General features: G+C 45.9%; 1 protein-coding gene across 5 annotated transcripts in view; it reads right to left on the reverse strand.

The window, feature by feature from the left end:
• Nucleotides 1–20,641, reverse strand: part of SH3PXD2A (SH3 and PX domains 2A) — a 214,801-nt gene that overhangs the window by 144,044 nt on the left and 50,116 nt on the right. For all 5 annotated transcript variants that reach the window (XM_015867111.3, XM_015867109.3, XM_085555250.1 and 2 more), the window contains exon 3: nt 8,183–8,258. In XM_015867111.3, the coding sequence (XP_015722597.2) occupies nt 8,183–8,258 (76 nt within the window). The remainder of the gene's footprint in view (nt 1–8,182; nt 8,259–20,641) is intronic.

A 20,641-nucleotide genomic window follows, 5' to 3' on the forward strand; every position in this document is an offset into this window, starting at 1 on the left:
GCTAGAAATATTCTTCCTTCTGCTCTCAGGAACTTGAAAGCTAATGACTTAAATAGATCAGCGATGACGACACTGCCTGGTAGGAACAGGCAGCAAATGCCTTTTCCTTGTACTCTGCTCCAGCAGTCTTACTGCTTACCCAAGAGCATTTCTGCATTCAGTGGGAAGAATGACATTCAACTGCATCCCTCGCTGTGACAGTGCCCATAATGAAGAAGTGAAGTCTGCCTGCCAGCCCCAGTGCCTGCCATAAGAACGCATTGGGTGTCAAACCAGATAGCCAAAGTGCTGCTCGTTCTGGGTCAGCCCCGTGCCACTCGCTGTATGAGAAGGAACATGCAAGTCTGAACTTGCTGATGGTTGGCATGTAAAATCAGCAGGAATGCAATTTTCTACTCTTTATTTCGAGGTGGCAAAACCCTGATAGAAAATGACATGGTGAAAGCGCTTAACTTCAGACCCAAGGAAATCTGAGAGCAAACATTAATTACCTCCATCCCAAGCACAAGCCTGGGGCCTGCATTAGCACCTCTGCAAATGGGAGAAGCTCAAGAAGATTAAGTTTCCCACTCTCAAGACTCACTTTCTTTTCCTCACCTACCTGCCCCCTTGGTTTCCTCTTTCTAATTCCCAAGTTATTTCGCTCTCTCTGCTTCAGTTTTCCCTTTAAACAGGGCTACAACTCTGAAAAAGCTGCAGGTGGATAGAGATTGCAATGGGTTATTTCATTATAATGGGAGCAGATTCAGTATGGCAAGTCCCAGCCTGCAGTATTCCCTCACTCTGCTCCTAAATATAAAGATCCCCTTATGAGTGAGAACAAACATACTCACAAGAGCCTGAAAATAGCCACACTGTGGAACAGGAAGGTCTGCAAACATGCTGTATTTAAGGACATCAGCACCCAAAAAGCTTAATCAATAATGAAAATAGAGTAGCAGAAATCACTTGTGATCAAACAGCAAATTCCCAGGTTCATTGTTTCCAAATACTCAGGAAAAAAATAATCACAGCCTATTTTAAGCACATGAGTACATAAATAAATCAGCTGGCCCAGCCTAAGGACAGAGTGGGATGAAAACAGATGCAAACAGAGGTCTAGACTATTACTTAGCCTGTGAACCTCAGCTGGGCTCTGCCCTCCTATATTGCCCAGGCAGCTTAACTCTGCATACGAGAAACAAGATGCGGCAGAAGAGAAACATCCAGAGGGAATCTCTATTGCCTGTGGGACTGTAAAGGCACCATAGTCCCTGGCAAGCCTGACTCCTGCATTAAAAAGTACTTTCATTATATGGGTCATTTGTTGATGGATTGTGGGAAAAGTCAGATTTCAACCTAAAGACGAAGACAAGCAAACCCTTATATAAAGCCACCTTCTCTCCAGCCTGTGGGTTGAATGCAGAATGCTCTCAGACTTGCTATGTACCACCCACTTTAGATTACAGACTCACAGAGTTATTTTTAAAAAGTAATTACAGTAGTAGAGAGCACACTCATCTGGAACGGCTGCCCGAGGAAACGGCGAGTCCAGCGCAGCTCAAACTGCTTTAAAAGTCTATAATCGTGTTTATTTATTGCCTTTAAAAACAAGAATCAAAATCCAACTAATTTCTGAGCAAAATCGTTTGTTTATTTCCCCAAGGAATGCAGGCGGTTGTACTGCACTGAAGCTCTGCCCTGGTTGCAGGCAGCTATACTGCGCTAACAACCTTTATGGTTGAGCACTGAGCATTAAAAACAATTCCCATTAGCTCTGGCTTCCAGCAAATCCAAACCAAAATCTTTTCCATTCTTTGTCTGCCCTTGAAACTGTGGCTTGGTAATTACAAAGCTCATCAGGAGACTCAGATGGTCTAACAGAGGCACACCATGTTCTGCATATGCTGATCTCTGCCCAGAGGTGGTTTCAGTGTGAGCTCTTAATGCGTGAGGGAAAAGTATTCTATAGGGTTTTGCTACTCAAGAATGGGTATTGTTCTTCATTTCTTTTGCTGCCTTGTAGATTTTGGATCTCTACACTGAGAAAGGACTTGGGAAAGACTGAAAGAGACAGATGAGAATCAGGTACTCGCACAGAAGTCACCACTGCTTCCCTGCTAAATTTTGGGTAGGCAAGAAACCAAACCCAGACCTTCAGCCACATTGCATGCTGGGCTCTACTCAGCGGAGGCTAAACCCAGAGACCTGGTAGAACAGTACTTGCAACAGATGCCTGCAGCAAGCAACAGGTCAGTGCCCAGCTTTACTAGAACAACAAGACAACAATAAAAAGCACTTAGAACAACCCCACTCATCTACTTCACCTTCTTTTTCCTTCCCTTTTTAACAAACTCAGGCCCTTGGCTCAAGCCTTATTAATACCCAAAGACCTCCTGGAGACCTTACAATGCCTTTGAAAGAGACTCAGTATTGCAAAGCCCATTGGCCCCCCTGCATCCAGTTATGTGGGGCTCATTACAAGTCCAGCAGCTCCTTCCTCTGAGCAGAGTGATTGCTCTAAAAGCCGGCAGTTGTTGGTGGCTGGCCTCTTTTTGCAGGTTCTTCAATAGGAAGCAGCCTTAGGGCATCCTATGACCTCATGCTTGACAGCCGTAAAGACTTAAACCCTAAAAATATCCCCACAGAATCTGAAGAATATAATCCTCTTGCCTGTGCCCCCCCCTCAAACCATCAATCCTCCCGCTGCTCGGCTCAGGAACAGCCGCTTCCTCCCGGCAGTCCTTGCTTTCCCTTCAAGCCTGGAGCTGACAGGAAATCCATTCTCCTCTTGTAAGAGACAGGAGATGAATTTTCCGCAATAGCTCTCCTAGCAAAGCAGAAAATAGAAAGAAACAATAGAAACTGCTTTCTCAAACAATAGGAGCTTCTGAAGAACAGCTCACCAGAAGCACAGCATCACCCATTTATCTGCCAGTCCTAAATAAGCCTGAGTGGAAAGTAGCCAAGAACCTGTTAGCTGTCTTGGCCCAAATATAAGGTCATTTTAAAGCTGGAGGCATCCTCCCCTTTCAAAGAACGGGAATGAAAACTGACAAAATCTATATTAAAAGGAAATTATATTGCACTATGGCACAGCTCCCACAGAGCTCAACCCCCAACCTCCTGCACTTTGGGCCCATTCTCTAGCAGCTCCTCTGGGGTGGACTGCAGTGCTGACAAACTGCAGGTGGGTAGAAAGAGATGGAGGAGTAAGGGCCCCCATTCTCCACCCAAGCTGCGCACAGCCTGTGAGCCCCAATTCCAGTACCCCTTTACAGGTTGCAAGAGGCCAGACCCATGCAGTAAGCACGCGGAGAGGGCACCAGGATCTTTGCAGATGTTGCTGGATGAACCTGCTCTTGTAGTGCAGATCTTATCTGGGGGAATGCTTGCTGCCTCATGTTCAAGAAGCCATGGCAGAATATCTCAACTTGTATTCTGCCAGTTTCTTGTCATTCGTATTACTCTTATATTACGCAGCAAGACAGACATCTGAGACGTGTCTGTGTGCGCCCATCAGACCTGCAGAGACTACACCCGCACACAAAAGGAACACTGTTCAGGATGATCTGCTTTGTATTTTAATCTAAAAAGTCGGCTATAATTGCATCCAAGATAACTTTATCTGCCTTTTATTTATTTATTTATTTATTAACCTTTATGTTTCTTTTTGACAGGTTCTGAACTGCAGAAACATCGATCCTTTAAAGCGGGTCAGGGATTGAAAACAATGCTAAGGAGAGGTTGAAATAACCTACTAATACCTTGCTCCCAAGGCCCAGAGAGCTGCAGGAATGGATAAGTAAAAGTGAGAAACAAGCCTTCAGTTAAATAAATATCTTTCTGCTCATGAAATCATAGCATCATTAAGATTGGAAAAGACCAATAAGATCGTCCTGTCCAAATCCCACTAAGAATTAGGACATTTCCTTTTAAATGCCCACCCATCAATAACTACTCCAAGGGAGAAAGGAGCTGCCAAGAGGAACATCTCTGATTCCTAAGTCCCTCCTCAGCTGGTGCATCCCCCAAATCCCCATGTGTTGCACCCACCACACAGTGGGGAGCAAAGTAGAACTGCCCTGCATGCACAAACCACCTCTGAAATTCAGTCTCTTTGACAAAATTACACACGGCCACATCCTCATTTTGCTCATCCTGGCCTGGATTTTCACAGGTGGAACAGGAACCACAGGATCCCAAGGCCACCACAGCCCTGGTTATGGGCTGAGCCCATTGACTCTGCTGCAGCACAGAACAACCTCCAAACAAATCTCTGAACAGATGCAGTTTCTCTGCAGCCCGAGGAAAAACTAGAAGAGACGACGAGACGACTTGAAATGCACACAACCGAGAGGAAAACAACCAATGAAAACTTGTTGTCAACCTGCTCCAGCCTCTATCCACGCTTCTTCTTCCCCAAGGAAAAGACAGCATTTGTAAGGGAGGAGGAGGGGAAAAAAAGCACAGCACCCAACAGACAGAGAAGCAGACATAGCCACCTGGGATGCAGTTCATCGGCAGCAGCTCTATCCTCTCTGCTGCGGCCCGTGAGCAGCAGGGATGGGGGTGAGGATGGTCCCGGCTGGCGGTCGCTGGATGTTACTCCCCAGCCTCCCGCATTGTGCAAAACGGGGAGGCTCCTGCTGTGCTCCCCAGCTGGCCCAGCTGCCTGGGCGGTGCTGCCATCGCCTCCTGCGCCCGGGGCCGCCGCGCCCGTCCTGACGCACGCATGCACACAGGTGGGGCTGTGGCTGCCCTCGGATGGGGCTGGTGCCCCCAGCGCTTGTTTGGTGTTGGGACTGGGGAGCTGGGCAGCAGAGCCCATACTGGATGACCTGGTTGGCTTTGCATGGCAGCTCCTTTATCTCCAACCCACGCGTCCCCCAGGGAAGTGCATCAGGCAATGAGCTCTGCCGGGAGTGCACACCCCGAAAGGGTTTCTTTCTGCTATTCTCACCCTAACCAAGAGAGGGAGAAGATCTGAGTGGGAAACAAGGGAAGCGGGAAGGAGCCTTTCTTGAGATGCCATGCTGTGCTGGCAGGGACTCTGCTGCCGCCAGGCTGACCTGGTAGGGCTTCCCATGACACAAGGAATAGACCCCGGCTTCCCAGTGCTAGGGAAAATGAGGCAAATAGAGCAGCCCATCTCCCTTCCTTCCAGAGAAGCTGCTGGAAGGAATTTCCAATGAAGCCTACGCAAAAACCCCAAACTTTTATTATAGCTAAAGTCCTGTTTGAAGTCTAGACTCAAACCACACTGCTACATGGGCACAAAGCATCAGGAGCCCACCCTTGTCTGTGCGCAGACCTCCACAGCATGGAGCCCAAGCTCCCATCCCTTCCTCCCTCCCTTGCAGGGATCCGCAGCCCAGTAGCCAGCATGAGGGGATGGTTTCCCACTGTGCACTGTGTTTTCCCCAAGGCCACACTTTGGAAGACGCCATGGAACAAGAGGAGCTGACATCGCTCAAGCTTCAGCTTTGTCTCCAGACAGCTCTGCTGTTTAGTGCCAAGAGAAATGAAAAACAATGCCAGCCATGCAGTCTCAGGGTCAGCCACTGCAAAACTGTTAATGTTGGGGCTGCATCACTCTGACTGTCATTTATATTTATGCTTTTCATCTCTGTCTTCTTACAACCTTCAGTCTAGAAAGGGTTTTTGCAGCAAATTTAACTCTTTCACAAGCAGTGTCAAATAATAATGCCCCAACAGGAAGACACCTTGCCTAGTAATTTGCAGCAATATAAGCACAACAAAACAACAGTAGTGAGTGCAAAGGGGGCTATCAACTGTGTGTAAAGCAAAAATCACAGCCACCTGCAAGAGCTCCATCATGTCCAAATAGGGATGAAAACACACTGGCTCCATGTTCCTCTGCCTCCCACTGCAGCACTTGGTTTGGGTATTGCCACTATCCAACTTCTGCATACAGACCATGTCTGCACAGGCTGCTGTGGCTCCACTGCACTACGTATGACCTGTCAGCCAGTCCCACACACCTTCTCCTTTGGCAAAGCAACCTTGTCCTTAATTCTCCAAGCTCGGACCATGCCTTTATCTCAAGAGATCATCATGGCATCACTGACAAGGAGGAGCGCTGATACCCAGTAGCCACTATGTCAGCTTTCAACAACAGACCCAATGGGAGGAAGCCATCAAAGCCCACAAGCTGCACAGGAGAGCGAAGGGCACTCAGCACCTGGCAAGCAGAGTCACTACAGCTTGGCTGAATCAAGCCAGTAATAAGCAACCATGATCATAACATCTTCATAAAGTAGGATTTAAGTGCAAACATCTGCCTTGCTGTTTTTTAATTAAGACAGTTTACATCTATTCCTTTCAGTGATCCACAGCTCTGGCAGCAGAAATGCCATGCATATTCTAATTAAGGCAGCTAGTTTATTTAACAGTTTGACATTGTTTTACATTAGCTGAGTCACCTTGTTGCTGGATAAAGCAGCAAACGCTTTTCAGCAGTTCAACAAGAAAAAGGCAGAGATTCTGTATCAAAAGTAGAACGTGTATCACAGATATTTTAAATTGAATACAGCTGAAGTCTATTCCACTCCAGCAGCTCCTCTCTTTGGGACATTAAGTCAACCCAAATGTTTCCCAGATATAACTCTTCCTCTCAAGGACACACATCTCCCTCATGTTCTTGGAGGGTGGGAAGTGTTATCACAGACATATGGGATGTATCTCATTCTCCGCAAAAATCACCCACCCATGTATCAGGGCATACATCACTAAGAACTGCACGCAGACCGAGCATCTGTGTCCTGGATTCAGCCAACATTTTTCTAGGACAAAGTATAAGAAATTGGTCAGGGACGGTCAGTGCAGAAGGAAAAACTGTTACCCACAGACTGAGATTTTCCTATAACACCTCACCTAAAGTCATTTACACATCAATATGGTGCTTTTCACGGATATCAAGCTGATTTCCAGCAAGAAAGGCAGGCAGGCAGGCAGTACCCATTCTCATTATACAGGGATTTCACAAAGTGGTTCATCTATGAGTTTGTTGGTGGCTCAATTGGAAATAGAGGTTGATCCTGGACTCCTCTCATCCCACTTACTAGAAATAAAGGGCAACACCACCTCCCCCTGGCTGCATAGGGTCTGGATGTAGTACAGAGATCTGCAGAGTGCAAATTCTGATCCCTGGGGCTGTCTTCTAGAAGGCCCATGGAGGCTGCCAGGCTGCCTTGCTGCCCTATGGTGGCTTCAATGCTTGCGTCATGTATTTGCACTGGTAGCGTACAGTTCCCTGCTTCCCTGCTAGCTCTGGAGCTGTGCTCAGCACACATCAGCACCAGATTCTCTGCCTGAAACAGTGTCACAGACCACAGCATGCTCCAGGAGAGGGCTAAGCTCTCCCATCACAGCTTCTTTTTTTGGGGAAGAGCTGGGATCTCCTTTTCATAGTTAAAGGCAGAACGGACCTTTAAACAGGCTGAAATTACTCTATTTATCCTAACACTCAGTGCAGCGAGCCAGACTTTAAGCCAACAGCTAGAATCGTGCAGCCAAACAATAGAGAGCTGGCCTGAGTCTGAATTTCCAAGAGCATGCTGCGGTCTGGCTCATTGCCGCCATGCCAGTGCTGCCATCGCTGCTGGAAGCGTGTGTGCTTCCCCTAAGGAGAGGGCATCTATCATGTCCAGCCCCACTCTGAAAGCTGTCAGAGAGACAGTGGCTCAGGCCAAAGTGATATTTATTTATTTTTGGTATTGCAGTAAACCCTGTTTGCATTTAGTCTTCTCACAGTTTTCCTTATATCTCAGTGGCAACTCTAACTGTTCATCCTTTATTATACAGTAACGGTGAATGCAGAGCTGTAACACACAGAAATGAAGACAGTGGTGTCTTTGGTTTCCAGTGGCCTCCCTGTTTCAGGCTGTGCAGTTGCAGTTTGCAGGTACAGTTCCACAGCCACCAAAACCCTTTGTGCAAGAGGGCATGAGCCAGCCTGAACCCGAACAGCTGATATATAAGACCCCCTTGGGAGCCCTAAAGACCATGCCACTTATTTTAGGAGGAAGAGCAGGCCTGGTATCACAGGGCAGCATTACAAGCTCCCAGGGAAAAGGTATTTGTAAGACCAGTCAAATAAAGTACAAAAGACCATGGCTGGGGAGTTGCAAGTCCCAAATGCTCTCATTCATCTTGCTTAGGGCCTTTACCATAACATTACCTGGTAGAAAAGGGATGATTCTTTGCTTGGGGTCTTTCTGGCCTCCTTCAATGGGGAACTTGTCCAGAAGCTGCATCTGCAAAGGAAACAGAACAAATGTCTTAGGGGGAAGGTACAGACTGGCTGCTTAGGGACGGAGGATTTCTTGGTCTGTGTGTGGTTTGAAAGGATTAGCAAAGCAAAGCAACTGCAGGAATCCCTCAGCCTACTTGCAGGGGAGTATGTACATAAAAAGGTACGATACAGCTCCCTCCAAGAAAGGGAGGGCAAGTTTCTGGCAGCGCACAGGAGCTGGGATGGGGCCCAGGCAGACATCTGAGCCTGGCCTTGCTGTGCTTCTAAAATTAGGCTCTCATCCTTCATTACAGACACACGCCTCGTCTCTAATCCCCAGTCTGCCCAGGTTGGTGGAGACAGTTTTTTACCTGTCCCCACGACAGACCACCCGCCTGGCTAAAAATGCAGCTCAGGCAACAAGGATTAAAGGCTTTTTAATAAAACACTTTATCTGTCTTCTTGCTGGTAAAGGCACTGCCCACTGCCCTGGTCCATTCAGAGCATTCCATCTTTCCCACAAAGAAACAGATTGGTGTCAAGCACCCCTGAATACATGGTTATGGACCACCCAAGCCAGCATCTCACCCAGCTCAATTTGGCCCCAACAGCTCCCAAACACTGTCCACCACAACCACTTGTTTCTAACACATCCCTAGGGGTCTACTGAGCACAAAGCCCCGTTGGAGGCAACCAGTCTCTAGTCTGAGGGAGCTCAAAGAAGCATTGATGGCCACGGCCAACTTACATGGTGGAGAGACCAACCCCACCTGTGCCTAGGCAAGCAGTATGCTGACCCTGTGTTCCTAAATGACCCTCTTGGTCTCTGTTTGGGGACACTTCATTCAGCATTTAACTGAAGCAGCATTACGTGTCCAGCAGTGAGGCTCTGCCAGCTAAACAACCCTTTTGCTCAACAGGCTTCCTTTAAAAAATACTTTTTTTGCTAACACAAAAGCACACAGAACCAGTCTTCTCTTCCACCACACACAACATCTCCACCATTTTCACCATATGGTGCAGCAAACCAGAGATCAAGAGGAAACTCGGGAGTAGAAGGAACATCTGTGCGGGAGAAAAAGTTAAAAGATCCCACATGTTTCCCCATCAGGGAATCAGCCTGGTAAATAAATAGACCGTAGCTTTGTGGATTGCTAACTCGCTCACTTTTCTGCCTACGGAGACATGATTTTTATTGAAAATGGGAAATTTTGTTTTCTTGTAGATGGAGCTCCGGGTGTCTGAGGTCAGGAGTTCTGTTCAAAGAGAAGAAAAGGGAGGGGGGAAATCCCCACTGACTGACTTGAAGCTTCACCGCTCCTGCACTTTTAGCCAGGAAGGCGATTCTCACTTTACTACAGAGTCTGATTCAAGCTGGAACCGATACAGTCAAATTCCCATGGTTATTCTTGGAGTTAGATTAGCTTGGCTCATACAAGCCTTGTTAACCACATCAAGAGAGTCACAACGTGTATAACTTAGCGCTATTTATCTAAAGGGTGGATATCAGCAAAATAGATACAATAAACTACAGCTGGTAGAGTCTGGATAAACCTTCCTAGACTTTCCGCCCCAGCTCTTGCTTCCACAGGGAAGGTGAGGATGGCAGAGAGCTTGGAGTGCCAGAGGTGCTTAGGAGGTCACCAGTACAAATCACAGGGACATGGCCTGTCCGAAAGGTAAAGTCCTCTAAAACCATGGCAGATTTCTTATCTTCTTTCATATATGAAACAGTGTCTCAATGGGCAACACACACTTTCATGCGAAACCAAAGACAAGGGGTAAAGCTGCACAGTTGGGCACCCATGGAGGAAAATGACAGTCCCTTTCCAAGTCCCTGACCCCAGACAACATGTGCTACTGGCTTGTTGATCCTGGACCAGTCAGCTGGGTCAGGCATTTGCAACACCCCATCAAGAGCCCTTTCACCCTTGGCAAGGCTGCAAAGCAGAAGAAAACACAGAGATGGGCTTAGGGGGAAAAAAAATCAGCAATAGGCCTGAATGAAACACCCCAAACCTTAGAATCATTTGAGTTGAAAGGGACCCTTCAAGGTCATCTAGCCCAACTCTCCTGCAATTAACTTGACTGAGCCATAGAAACTCCTCCTGATAATCACAGCACTTTCCCCATCTGGATGACTAACAGCCAAAGACCAATAAACAGATTTTCAATTCGCTAAGTTCAATGCCTGCAGAGCATCTGAAAGTTGAAAACTCTTCATGAAAAATCATCTCCCATGAAAGGAAATTATTATTATTATTGCAAATATACATACAATTAATTTAAAAAAACCATATCCTTCACTTAATCACAGAATTGTTTGAGTTGGAAGGGACCCTTAAAGGCCATCTGGTCTAACTCCCCTGCAGTGAACATGGACACCTGCAGCTCCATCAAGTGCTCAGAGCCCCATCCAGCCTGACCTTTTGTGTGTCCAGGGATGGGCAGTCACCACCATTCTGGGCAGTCTGTGCCAGTGCCTCACCGCCCGTATTGGAAAACACTTTTTCCTTAGATCTAGTCTAAAGCTCCTTCACTTAATGCCCAGGGCTGCTGTGCTCAGATACAGGCAATTTCCACAAAATGTCACTTGCATGTTTGATACATAACATTTAACTTAGGATACAGGATTCACTGTATAAGAAAGTCACCCTGTCCCTCAGACTAAAACCAACCCATAGTGAAGGGAAGAACGGCAGTCTGGATGTGGAGGCTTCCCAAATGGTGCAGTTAGGGCTGCAGCTGGGTTTGGGCAGACAAGAAAACACAAGTGGGCAATGCATTTTCAGCAAGCCTGTGTGAACTTATACTCAGTTTGCTTACAAGGATTAGTACATGAACTATACCATGAGGGAGCCTCCAATTGTACAACCAGTGTGATGAGCATAAAGAAATCTGTTAGCACATCCCTATGTCACAGGGTGGGGGATTCGTTTGGAAACAGGGAGGGTATATGGAAAGCGGGAAATGAGCTTCCCACCCATTCAGGCAGTATGTCTGGAGTCAGGCTGAACAAACACACCCCATTCCTGCTTCTGGCACAACAGATGTGTGTCCACAAATAATTCATCACCAAAACCACGTCCCCAGGCTTTCTGTCCCCAAATTACTCTGGGTTTGCCAACAGCTTTCCTGAGTTAGTTCTCTGCTGAGTCCTGCCTTGTGCTCTGAGCAGCTTTGTTCTTGCTTCTGCTCTAAACTTTTAGCAGATCATCTGTAAAGCTTATGGTCCAGATTATTACTTACTTACAGTAAATGATAATGCAATTAATGATATTAAAAATCAAGGGAATCACTTGTGTGAGCTGCTACTCATTATAATGAGAGCACTGTCCTACCCTACTCCTTACTACTTGTGCAGAACTGTGAAATCATTTGACTTGCAAGAACAGAAAAAGATTTCAGTGATTTCAGCTCACATAAGAAACAGCCTTTTTGTGTAAGTCCCAGCTCCTGGAAGTCAGCAATTGTTTGAGAATCACTGTTCATTGTAAAAAGACAACCAAAACCAACTAGCTTTTACTCCGCCAAGCATAAATTTGCAAACATCATCCAAATTCATCCTTAAAGGCCCAGAAACTGAAAGACAGCAAATACATTTTATTTGTATGGGAAACAAGAGAGATGCAACCAGTGTCCTAACTCACAGCTAAGCTGTTCATCTCTTCTGCCTCAGATCACCTCTGCCAAAGAAGGTGAATTTGCAGCAAAGAAAGAGATGCTTCTGCCAACAAGGACTTTACTTATCCCAGTAGTCACCAGCTGACAGCATCTGTGATCACCTCCCATCCAGTTCCCCTGTGAAAATTAGATTCAGCTCCCTGTCTGCCTCATGATTAGAAATCCAACAAAGAAAAACAAACATCCTTTTGAGATGCTAAAAGTAAGATCTCTGAGGATGAGAAGCCAAGTGACTTCCTGACAATTATTTACTTACCACTTGTTATTTACCTTGATTAAACTTTCACAAAACAGCATTTCCTTCCCTTTTAGATACAAAGACTAAAAGCACCTGAGTCTAAGGGGTGATGCCTCTTCTACACAAGATTTGATTTTCACTCTGCTGTAAGTCAGACAGTGTGGGGGACATGAAAATATCAACTGTTTAATGGCCTGATCCTGTAATATTTGCCAGTGGGACCTTTGTTCCTGATTTGATTATCAGGTTTTGAAAGCTTGAGAATGACTCCATCTCCCTGAAGCTAATCCATTAGGATGGCTACCTGATCTCCATACATGCCATATGCTATGGACTCAAGATGAAGTTTCCTGCTGGGCTGTTAATTCCTCCCCTTCCTTCCCTGCAGGAGTTTTAACTCCAGTTAAAAAGTGAAGTTCTCCACACCTCTTAACATGAGCAAACTGGACACCCACATAATCTCTTATCAGAACGCATACTTTGCTGATTCCTTTCAAGTGGATGTAGGATTGCCTTGTGCACAGATAAAATCAAAGTCCTCCAGGGGGTCAGTGCTGCAATCACAGGAGATTTATTTTAACACAGAGAGACCCCGAGAATGACTTTCATCTGAACCCGTTACTTTGGCAAGTGAAACAACATCCAGAGCTGCAAACAGATGTAGAACTCCAACCTTTTGCAAGAGATGCAGGACCTCTCTCTCTCCACAGTGTCTAATTTACTTTTGTCCCACACAGAGAAACTGCCAGCTGATGACAAGCAAACCACAACCATGAGACTGAGAACAGCACACTTCTGGCAAGGCAGCCCAAAAACTCCATTGAGTTTACCACCTTACTCACAGGCACTTGAGTGGTCCCACGGTTATAACTCTTCCTACACTTCATGTGAAGAGTTGTATCAGCTTCCCATCTCCAAAGTGCTCACAAGAAAATGTGTTTTTCATTAAAAATCAAGCAAGCCAACAATAGTTTTAACTTTATCACTGTTTGACTTGAAAGATAAAGCACATGAGGATAAGTAGGCACCAGGCACCTGCGATGAGCGCTCAGGGATCTCTTCTCATGCAGCTTATCTGAGCTCAATTAGAGTCCCAAGAAGGAAGGAAGGGCAGAGGAGGCATCAGTACAAGAATGACATTGTGTGTGCCCTTCTGTTAGAAGGCTACAAAAGAAACTAGGGAAAAAAGCAATGCTGCTACCTCCAGTTGTAGACCCCTGGTAATGAAATTCACACCCTCACTCAGATGGAACTGGGGCATCAGCAAGCCAAAAAAGCTTGAAAGAAACTGATGTAGATAACAAAAGTTTGGATGAGAAGAGAGGGTAAGATACCAGAATTTAATAAATTATCAGTTAAGCCCAGAGAAGAAATTTCCTTTCCTTCTGAAATTTGAAATCCAGCCATATTGCTTGATGACCAATGGTTTACAACTCCATCAGCTACGTTTTGAGTTATATATGATGTGATCTGTAAGAAGGGGAAAAGCTGAAACCGTGTTGAATCCTGCCATCTGCCAGAGTTTTCTCACGGATAAACCTCTCTGTGGCTCTGTCCCTGCCTTTTCAGCTATAAAATATGAGACAGATCTCAGGAAGGCAACAGGAGATTTAATCAAGAGCCATCAAATACTCAGCCTTATTTTGCAGAGCAGAAGTCAGAGGCCCATCTAAAGGAACTGTATTCATTCAAAATCAGCTAGACAAAAGTTAATGGAAGAATTATTATCGATGGTTTTCAGTTACGCTTATTCTCCCACTTGCAGGCTCGTCCATCTGTAGTATATTCCAAATTCTGGTTAACCAGAGCAACCAAGGGCATCTCTGACTTAAGAAAGATGGTTAGCAACCAGTTCCAGCTAATGGATCTCATTCTATTAGGTAACATATCAGCATTTAAAGGCTCCCTAGCTCTGTATGTAGGTGAAAACAAGCAGGAATGTGGACAATAAGTGAGCCTGGCGTCCCAGATTCACCTTCTATCTGCCTAATCAGAGAAGATCATTTCTTCAGTGTTCTGATTTTGGGACAGCTTTTCTGCTAAGGTTCATTGATGGAGCATCCATGATATAAGTAGAAAGGCCAGATTTACCCAGCTCAGGATATATCTGCCAAGATCAACAACAGAAGCACGTGCATGACAGAGAATAAAACTGCTACATTGGGGACAGGTCTTCTCTAGAGTACAGCTCTTGGAGAGTTTCCCCTGGATGTGGGTCACACAGAACATTTTCTTCATCCTCTTCTGCTTCCCCTTCTTACATGAACAACGCATGAAATGGCGCAGCCCATCTGCTAGCTACTCTCATGTATAACTGATATCCTATGCAGCAGAAGGAGGTGAAACTCCATCTCTTCTAAAAGCAGTAACCAGGTCCATAATGCAGCTGGAATAATTGCATCAGGCAGTCAGCAATGCTGTCTCTCTCCTGGTGTTACATGATGCCACAGCGTGTGAGAGAAGAGCATTAATTCAGTCCCTGAGAAGCAGCAGCAACTGGCTCCCCTTTTATTTTCAAAGCAAAAAGGGAAAAAATTAAAGCAAAATCCATGCGGATAACAGGCTGACATGCCTGACAATTACAGCATTATAGGACATGTTCTGAATTAAATATAGTGCAATCCGTGAGAAAGTCAAACAAAAGCAGGAAAACGCATATAAAATAAAGAGAACAGACATTTAAAGCATGGTGTAATCCCCAAAGGGAAAATGCCTCTCTCAGGTCTGAAAATTTCCACCAGAAATCTTGGAAATCTTACAAGCCCTTCAGTATCCAACTAAAACAGCCAGGGAGGAGAAGGGGAGGACGCAGGGAGTGGGGGCATTTCCCCAACATAATCCATCAAAAGAGGGAACGCCATTTCCCAACTGAGACATTTGGTATTTTCCTTAAAGAAAGCCTTCTCTAAGGGCTCCACGAAATGAGCCCAGCGTTTGTGGCTAACACAGACTGGCAAAACATTCGGAGGTGCTGGTTTGGGATGACAGAGGCTCTTGGTGCATCTCTAAAGAGCTTCTCAGAAAGCCCCCAGTGTCCCTTCACAGAGCAGCTATTGATGCATCTTGCCAGAAGCATTTTGTTTCCCCAGTACTAAATTAGTCTGGCCTCATCTGACTTAACTGCACTGGAAGATGCTTAGACAAAGGCTACTTCATACTTTTCCATCATCCATGGTGGTTCTATGTCCCCTGGTTACTTTGCTATCCACTGCGCATTTGCCCCGGTGACATCCCTCGAAAGTAAGGCTATATCATAATGCCTGTTTTATAGGGAGAAAAGAAGAGATGAATGCTGCAGTTATATGGCACAGCAAGGTCACATGGAGATGTCAGACACGCTGATACTACACCCCTGCAGGTCAATTAGCTGAACTTCTCAGGAAAGCTCCTAACTTTAGGAGGGGTTGCAAACATTTAGCCTTTTTTCAGGCATTGGCACATCCAGAGATAGCCCATGTATTCAGGACGCACCATCTGGACAAGTCCTAAAAGGCACATTGCAGGTCACAGCAAAAATCCAGAGTGGAGAGAGGAGCTGACCATAGCTGTAGGGCACTTTCCTGACCTCTTGTTCAAGAGTGAAACAGCACAGGTGGCAACACCCAGGAGAGAAACACCGAACAGATGGGATGCAGCATCCCCACTCCACTGCTGAGCTCACACTGGTTTCACCATAGGGCTGGAGAATCGTATCTGCAGCAGACAGCAATGCCCTGTTCTGCCCTTACTGCTCTCTCATTAAGATGTAAGAGCTGACGTCACCCGCGTTTTAAGATAGTATTGCTCATCCAGACAGACCCATTTACACAAATCAATTTTGTTGCAACCAGCTCAAAGCCTCTCAGACCCCATTTATACACTGGATTGTAGCTGATTGTGCAACACAGAGTCCATCCTCAGTGAAATTGCAGCTCTCATGCTCAAGTGGCCACTACTTTGATTTAAACCTGCTTAAAACAACCCCTTGGTTCATTTTGCAGAATTACATGAGTTGTAAGACTATTCCCCTGCTTACACTGCTATGAGAGTGATGAGACTTTAGCTCCAAACATATGAAATTTAATCCCTCTGTTTTCATAATCTACATCTTCTCTACAGCCTGTTAGCCCTGCTTGATATATTGTCCCTTGGAAACCACAAGTAACTTTAATATTGAAAACAGAAACAATAGCTCTGAACACAATGGCACATCTCACTTTAGAAGCTCCAACTGAAATGGTATCTAGTCATCTCCGTAGGACGCTGCTCATAGCTCTGGGGAGACCGACTGCACGGCTCAGTACAACACAGAACCAGTGCCAAACAAAACACAACGGCAGGTTTTAACTACACACTGCGAGGAGGCTCCTTTGTCTTCTTTCTCCCTACCTCCAAACCTCGAGATGTTTTGCCTGCTGATTTGGTTCCAAGCACATGTGTCTCCTGCCTTTGGGGGTAATTTAGAAAGGAGCACAGACAACGAATCCCATCACCCAAGCTGTGCATGTAACAGATATCCTGCTCTGGGCCTCAGGGAGGTAAGCAAGCAGCCACTGGGGCAGGCTTTTCAAACAGGTCAGACCCAGCTGCAAGGCTTTACATTCCCAGCCCCACTTTGTGCCACTGCCTGGTGCCCAGGAAGGACAGATTCCAAGCTGGGGTCACTCTCTTGGGCTTGCAGTAGAGGAAGGATTTCTGATGTGGAACATAAGAAACCTAGGTTTGCAAAAATCTGTCATTCTTACCAATATCACGCTGGCATCTCACAGATGTGCTTTTATCCACACATCTACCTCTTCTGGTGAAGTCCACAGGCAACATCTCACGAAGCTGCTTTTAAGGACACCTCTTGTCCCCAGCACAAGTACATACACGGGTGCCTTGGCTGCGCACCCAAGCCCACGTGAACTCCCCTTCCAGTCACAATCCACAAGGCTCAATGCAAGTATTGGTCTGTTTTAAAAACAAAGGGATTAGGGCAGTGCTTGAACCCTTACAGCCCGTGCCCAGACACAGGAGCCCAGGGGACCCACACAGCCAGCGGGACAACCCAAAGGACCTTGAAAACAGACCAGATTGCGTCACAAGGCTGTATGGTGGGAGTGACATCCTATCCTACAGGACAACCCCATCCTAGCTTCCAAAGAAGGGAGACCAGGACCAAAACCTTGTTTTCATAAGTACAAATCTGCTTTAGGAACTAGGTTAGTTGAATTGAGAATGAAAGTAAACCCTGGAAAAGTAGTTAGGTTGCTGGGAAAAGGGTGGGCGCTGACATTACAGCCCCTATGTTATACCATGTGTGCTCTTTTGTTAGTCCAGCATCTTTCATTCAGATAACAATCGTTCAGCCCTGACGCGCTGCTCATACACCAGATGGTATTCTGTCTATTAAACCAACTAATTATATGCAATATTTGGCAGAACATTAAAAGCATTGATGGAGGTCTTTGACAATGTTGGTTTTTGTTGTTGTTGTTTTGGGGTCTTTTTAAAATCTCAGTAGCTTTTAAGCGATGCAGGCACATTATCAAGAAACGATGTTGGGGCTGTGACTTCTCCAAACTTACAGATGACAAAACTGCTGCAAGTTGTGAGGGACAAAGAACACACGGAGACCAATGTCTGCATCCTGGAGGAGAGGGGCTCCTTCCAGTCCTATCCTCACAGCAGGAGGTTTTCAGTCTGGTTCCCTGGTGGTGGCTGGAAGAGCTGAGGGCTGGGAGATGGCCATGCTGCTATCTGCCATTAACACCAGAACTGCTGTGCCTATGTGAAATTTCTGCCATCCCTGACAGCCAAAATTGAGTTTTCTTCAGACTGCCTGACCACGCATGCAGTCTTCTGCAGGGTAGGTGAAGGATGCACGTTCATTAGGTGATGCAAATGCACTTGGGTGACAGAAGGGTACCAGGGAGAAAAAGCTGCAGAGAACAGGCAACCACAACTCACCCCATCCAACTACCCATTCCCAAAATCTTATGATAGACTTTCAAGGGAAGGAGGAGACCTACAGGCTGCTTTGGTGGCCAGGCTGATGCCCATCAAGGCAGGACCAGCAAGGAAGCAAGTGTCTGTCTGTCTGTGCTTTGTGACCAGCTTTAGAAGCTGGATGGGACAAACAGGCAGGACAGGCAAGCATTACAGTCACCTTGCACGGACCTCACTAGGCACTGGGCGAGCACCTAGGACTATTTCAAGTCTCTTTTCTGTCTTCCTCCCCACCACACAAAACCACAATAAAGAGAAGTGGAAAGAACATCTAGTCTGTGGAAATATCCCCACGGATGTGCTGGAAGTCCCATGTCTAGCCACTAGCCTGCAGGTACCACACAGCTCTCCTGCTGCCCCTGGACTGGGGCAGGGAATTCACATTTCACAGACCTCCCTCCAAAACAGCTCAATGATGCTTTGTCAGAGCAGGCATCCAAGAACATGGTAACTTGAACCAACAAAATTCACCACTCAGGACCACATCCAAATCAAACTGGACAACAGCAGGGTGGTATCCAGAACCAGTTGCTGTTCTGGGGATCCTCCTGGCCCCAACAGAATTTGTAGGGTGATGTATCTGAATTTCAGCAGCCTGATTTGAGGCTTAGAAAAAACCTCCACAACAAAGTTCCTTATTATCTTCAGTGTATTTTAGATCAGCTTTTAGCACCTCAGCATCGGAGCTGTAAGGGATCAGGGTACAGCTTGTCGAAGGAACTGAATCTTCAGCCATCTGCAGAACCTAACCCTAAAACTTCAATTTAAAAAAAAATAAATCCCAAAAAAGAAGCAAAGTGAGGAGGAGGTGGGAAGATCAACACCAACTGCTATCTACCAGAACACAAGCAAATCTGAAAGTTAAGTTCCATGCGTGGATCCTGCTGAGGACAAGGCACAGTACTGCTGAGCAGAGATTGGCCACTTATCCACCATAAAGCAATACATCAGCAGCTTACAGCTCCTGCTGACCTCCATTATCAGACAGGGAGAGAAAAGGCTATGGAAGGGCAGCAGCTGCACACCTGTGGCCAGCACTGCATGCAAACATGTTCAGTTGCTCTTTGCCAGCAACCCAGATGCAAAGTTATCTCGCTTAATTAGGTCTTCCTTTTTGGGGGAAACTCTGGCTTAAGTAACTGAACAAATAAATTACATAGCAGGCACACACATATAGGCACAAGTAACCTATTTTATTAAGCCAGGTGCAGACGATTGTTCCCAGCCTGTCATCTGGGGCTGATGCACATTTCTCCATGAGGTCAGATGCAGAAGAACCTTGTGCTGGCCACAAATGGAGAAAAACCTAAGAATGGCGCAAGAAAAACAGAACCCAAGCTTCGAAGAAAATTTCCTTCTCTAACAGGTGTGGAGATGTGATTCTGTGTGGTTCCACACATGGGCTTTCAACACAGACTGAATCCCCAACTGCAGATCTAACACAGTTAAGGAGGCTTTGAAATCTCACCCCTGCTTTGAACCTTGCAGATTAGTATCAACATGGAGAAGGATTTGAACTCGGAGGAAGATGCTCATATTTCGAAAGCAAGCACTAGCAGGTGAAGGGGCAAGCAAAGGGGTAGTTCTCCATTACAGTCAGCAACAGCAGGCTGGGCAGGCGATCACCCCTTGCCTCGATGTGGGACTGAACAAGATTATCAGTGAAAATACAACAGAGGCTTCAAAAGGAAAACAAATTTCCCTTACTAGCCATATTGAGGCATGCAACAAGGCAAGCTGCCAGAATACTGCTTCTCTTGCTTTCCTGTTAAAACTGAGCTGAAGAATATGATTCAAGCATCACGGCTTTCAAAGGCAGACAGGCTGTCACAGTAATAGCATCTCGTCTACTTAAAAGCAGCTCTCAGATGTCAAAGAAGAAGGTGGAAAAAGAATTCCAACTTATCCTGAGTCTGAATGTGTCCCTCAAGGTCTTGCTTCCACATCTGATCCAAACAGTGAAAATCTAACATCAGATCTGAATATGGAGAAAGGACGTAAAACTAATAGGAGGAAAATATACTGCTGAGGGGCTATGGGGCTGTCCAGGAGATATGCAGATGCTTTATGTGCCTGCAAACAGGTAGGGGAGAAAAAAGAAAAAAAAAAAAAAAAGAAGAAAAGAAAAAAAAGAAAATTACTCAGGAAAGCAGCAGGAAGAGCTGAGATGCATTTCTTGAATTCAGCCCAATAATTAAGGACTTAAGGTTGCAGAAGTACCACTTTCCATGCTCAGCCCCTCACACCAGGGCAGTTCATTTCACCATGATGCGAGCATATTTTCATATATAACCAAATTCCCTTCCTAGGGAAGCCTCTATTCCAGTGGCCTTTTGAACTGGGCAGTCTCCAGGAACTGTTATTGTTTCATTGACAGCAGTGAGCACACCGGATATCATGTTGGCAATACATACAGTAGCTTATTCTTGAAGAATATGGCAGGCCTGCAAAATGGGTATAGAGCAAGAAAATGGCTGTTACAGTATTTCTGATGTCCAAGATGATGACAGTCT

The sequence above is a fragment of the Coturnix japonica genome, chromosome 8 (genome assembly GCF_054131305.1).
Source record: "Coturnix japonica strain WE chromosome 8, WE-NBRP24, whole genome shotgun sequence".
In the NCBI taxonomy this organism is placed as follows: Eukaryota; Metazoa; Chordata; class Aves; order Galliformes; family Phasianidae; genus Coturnix; species Coturnix japonica.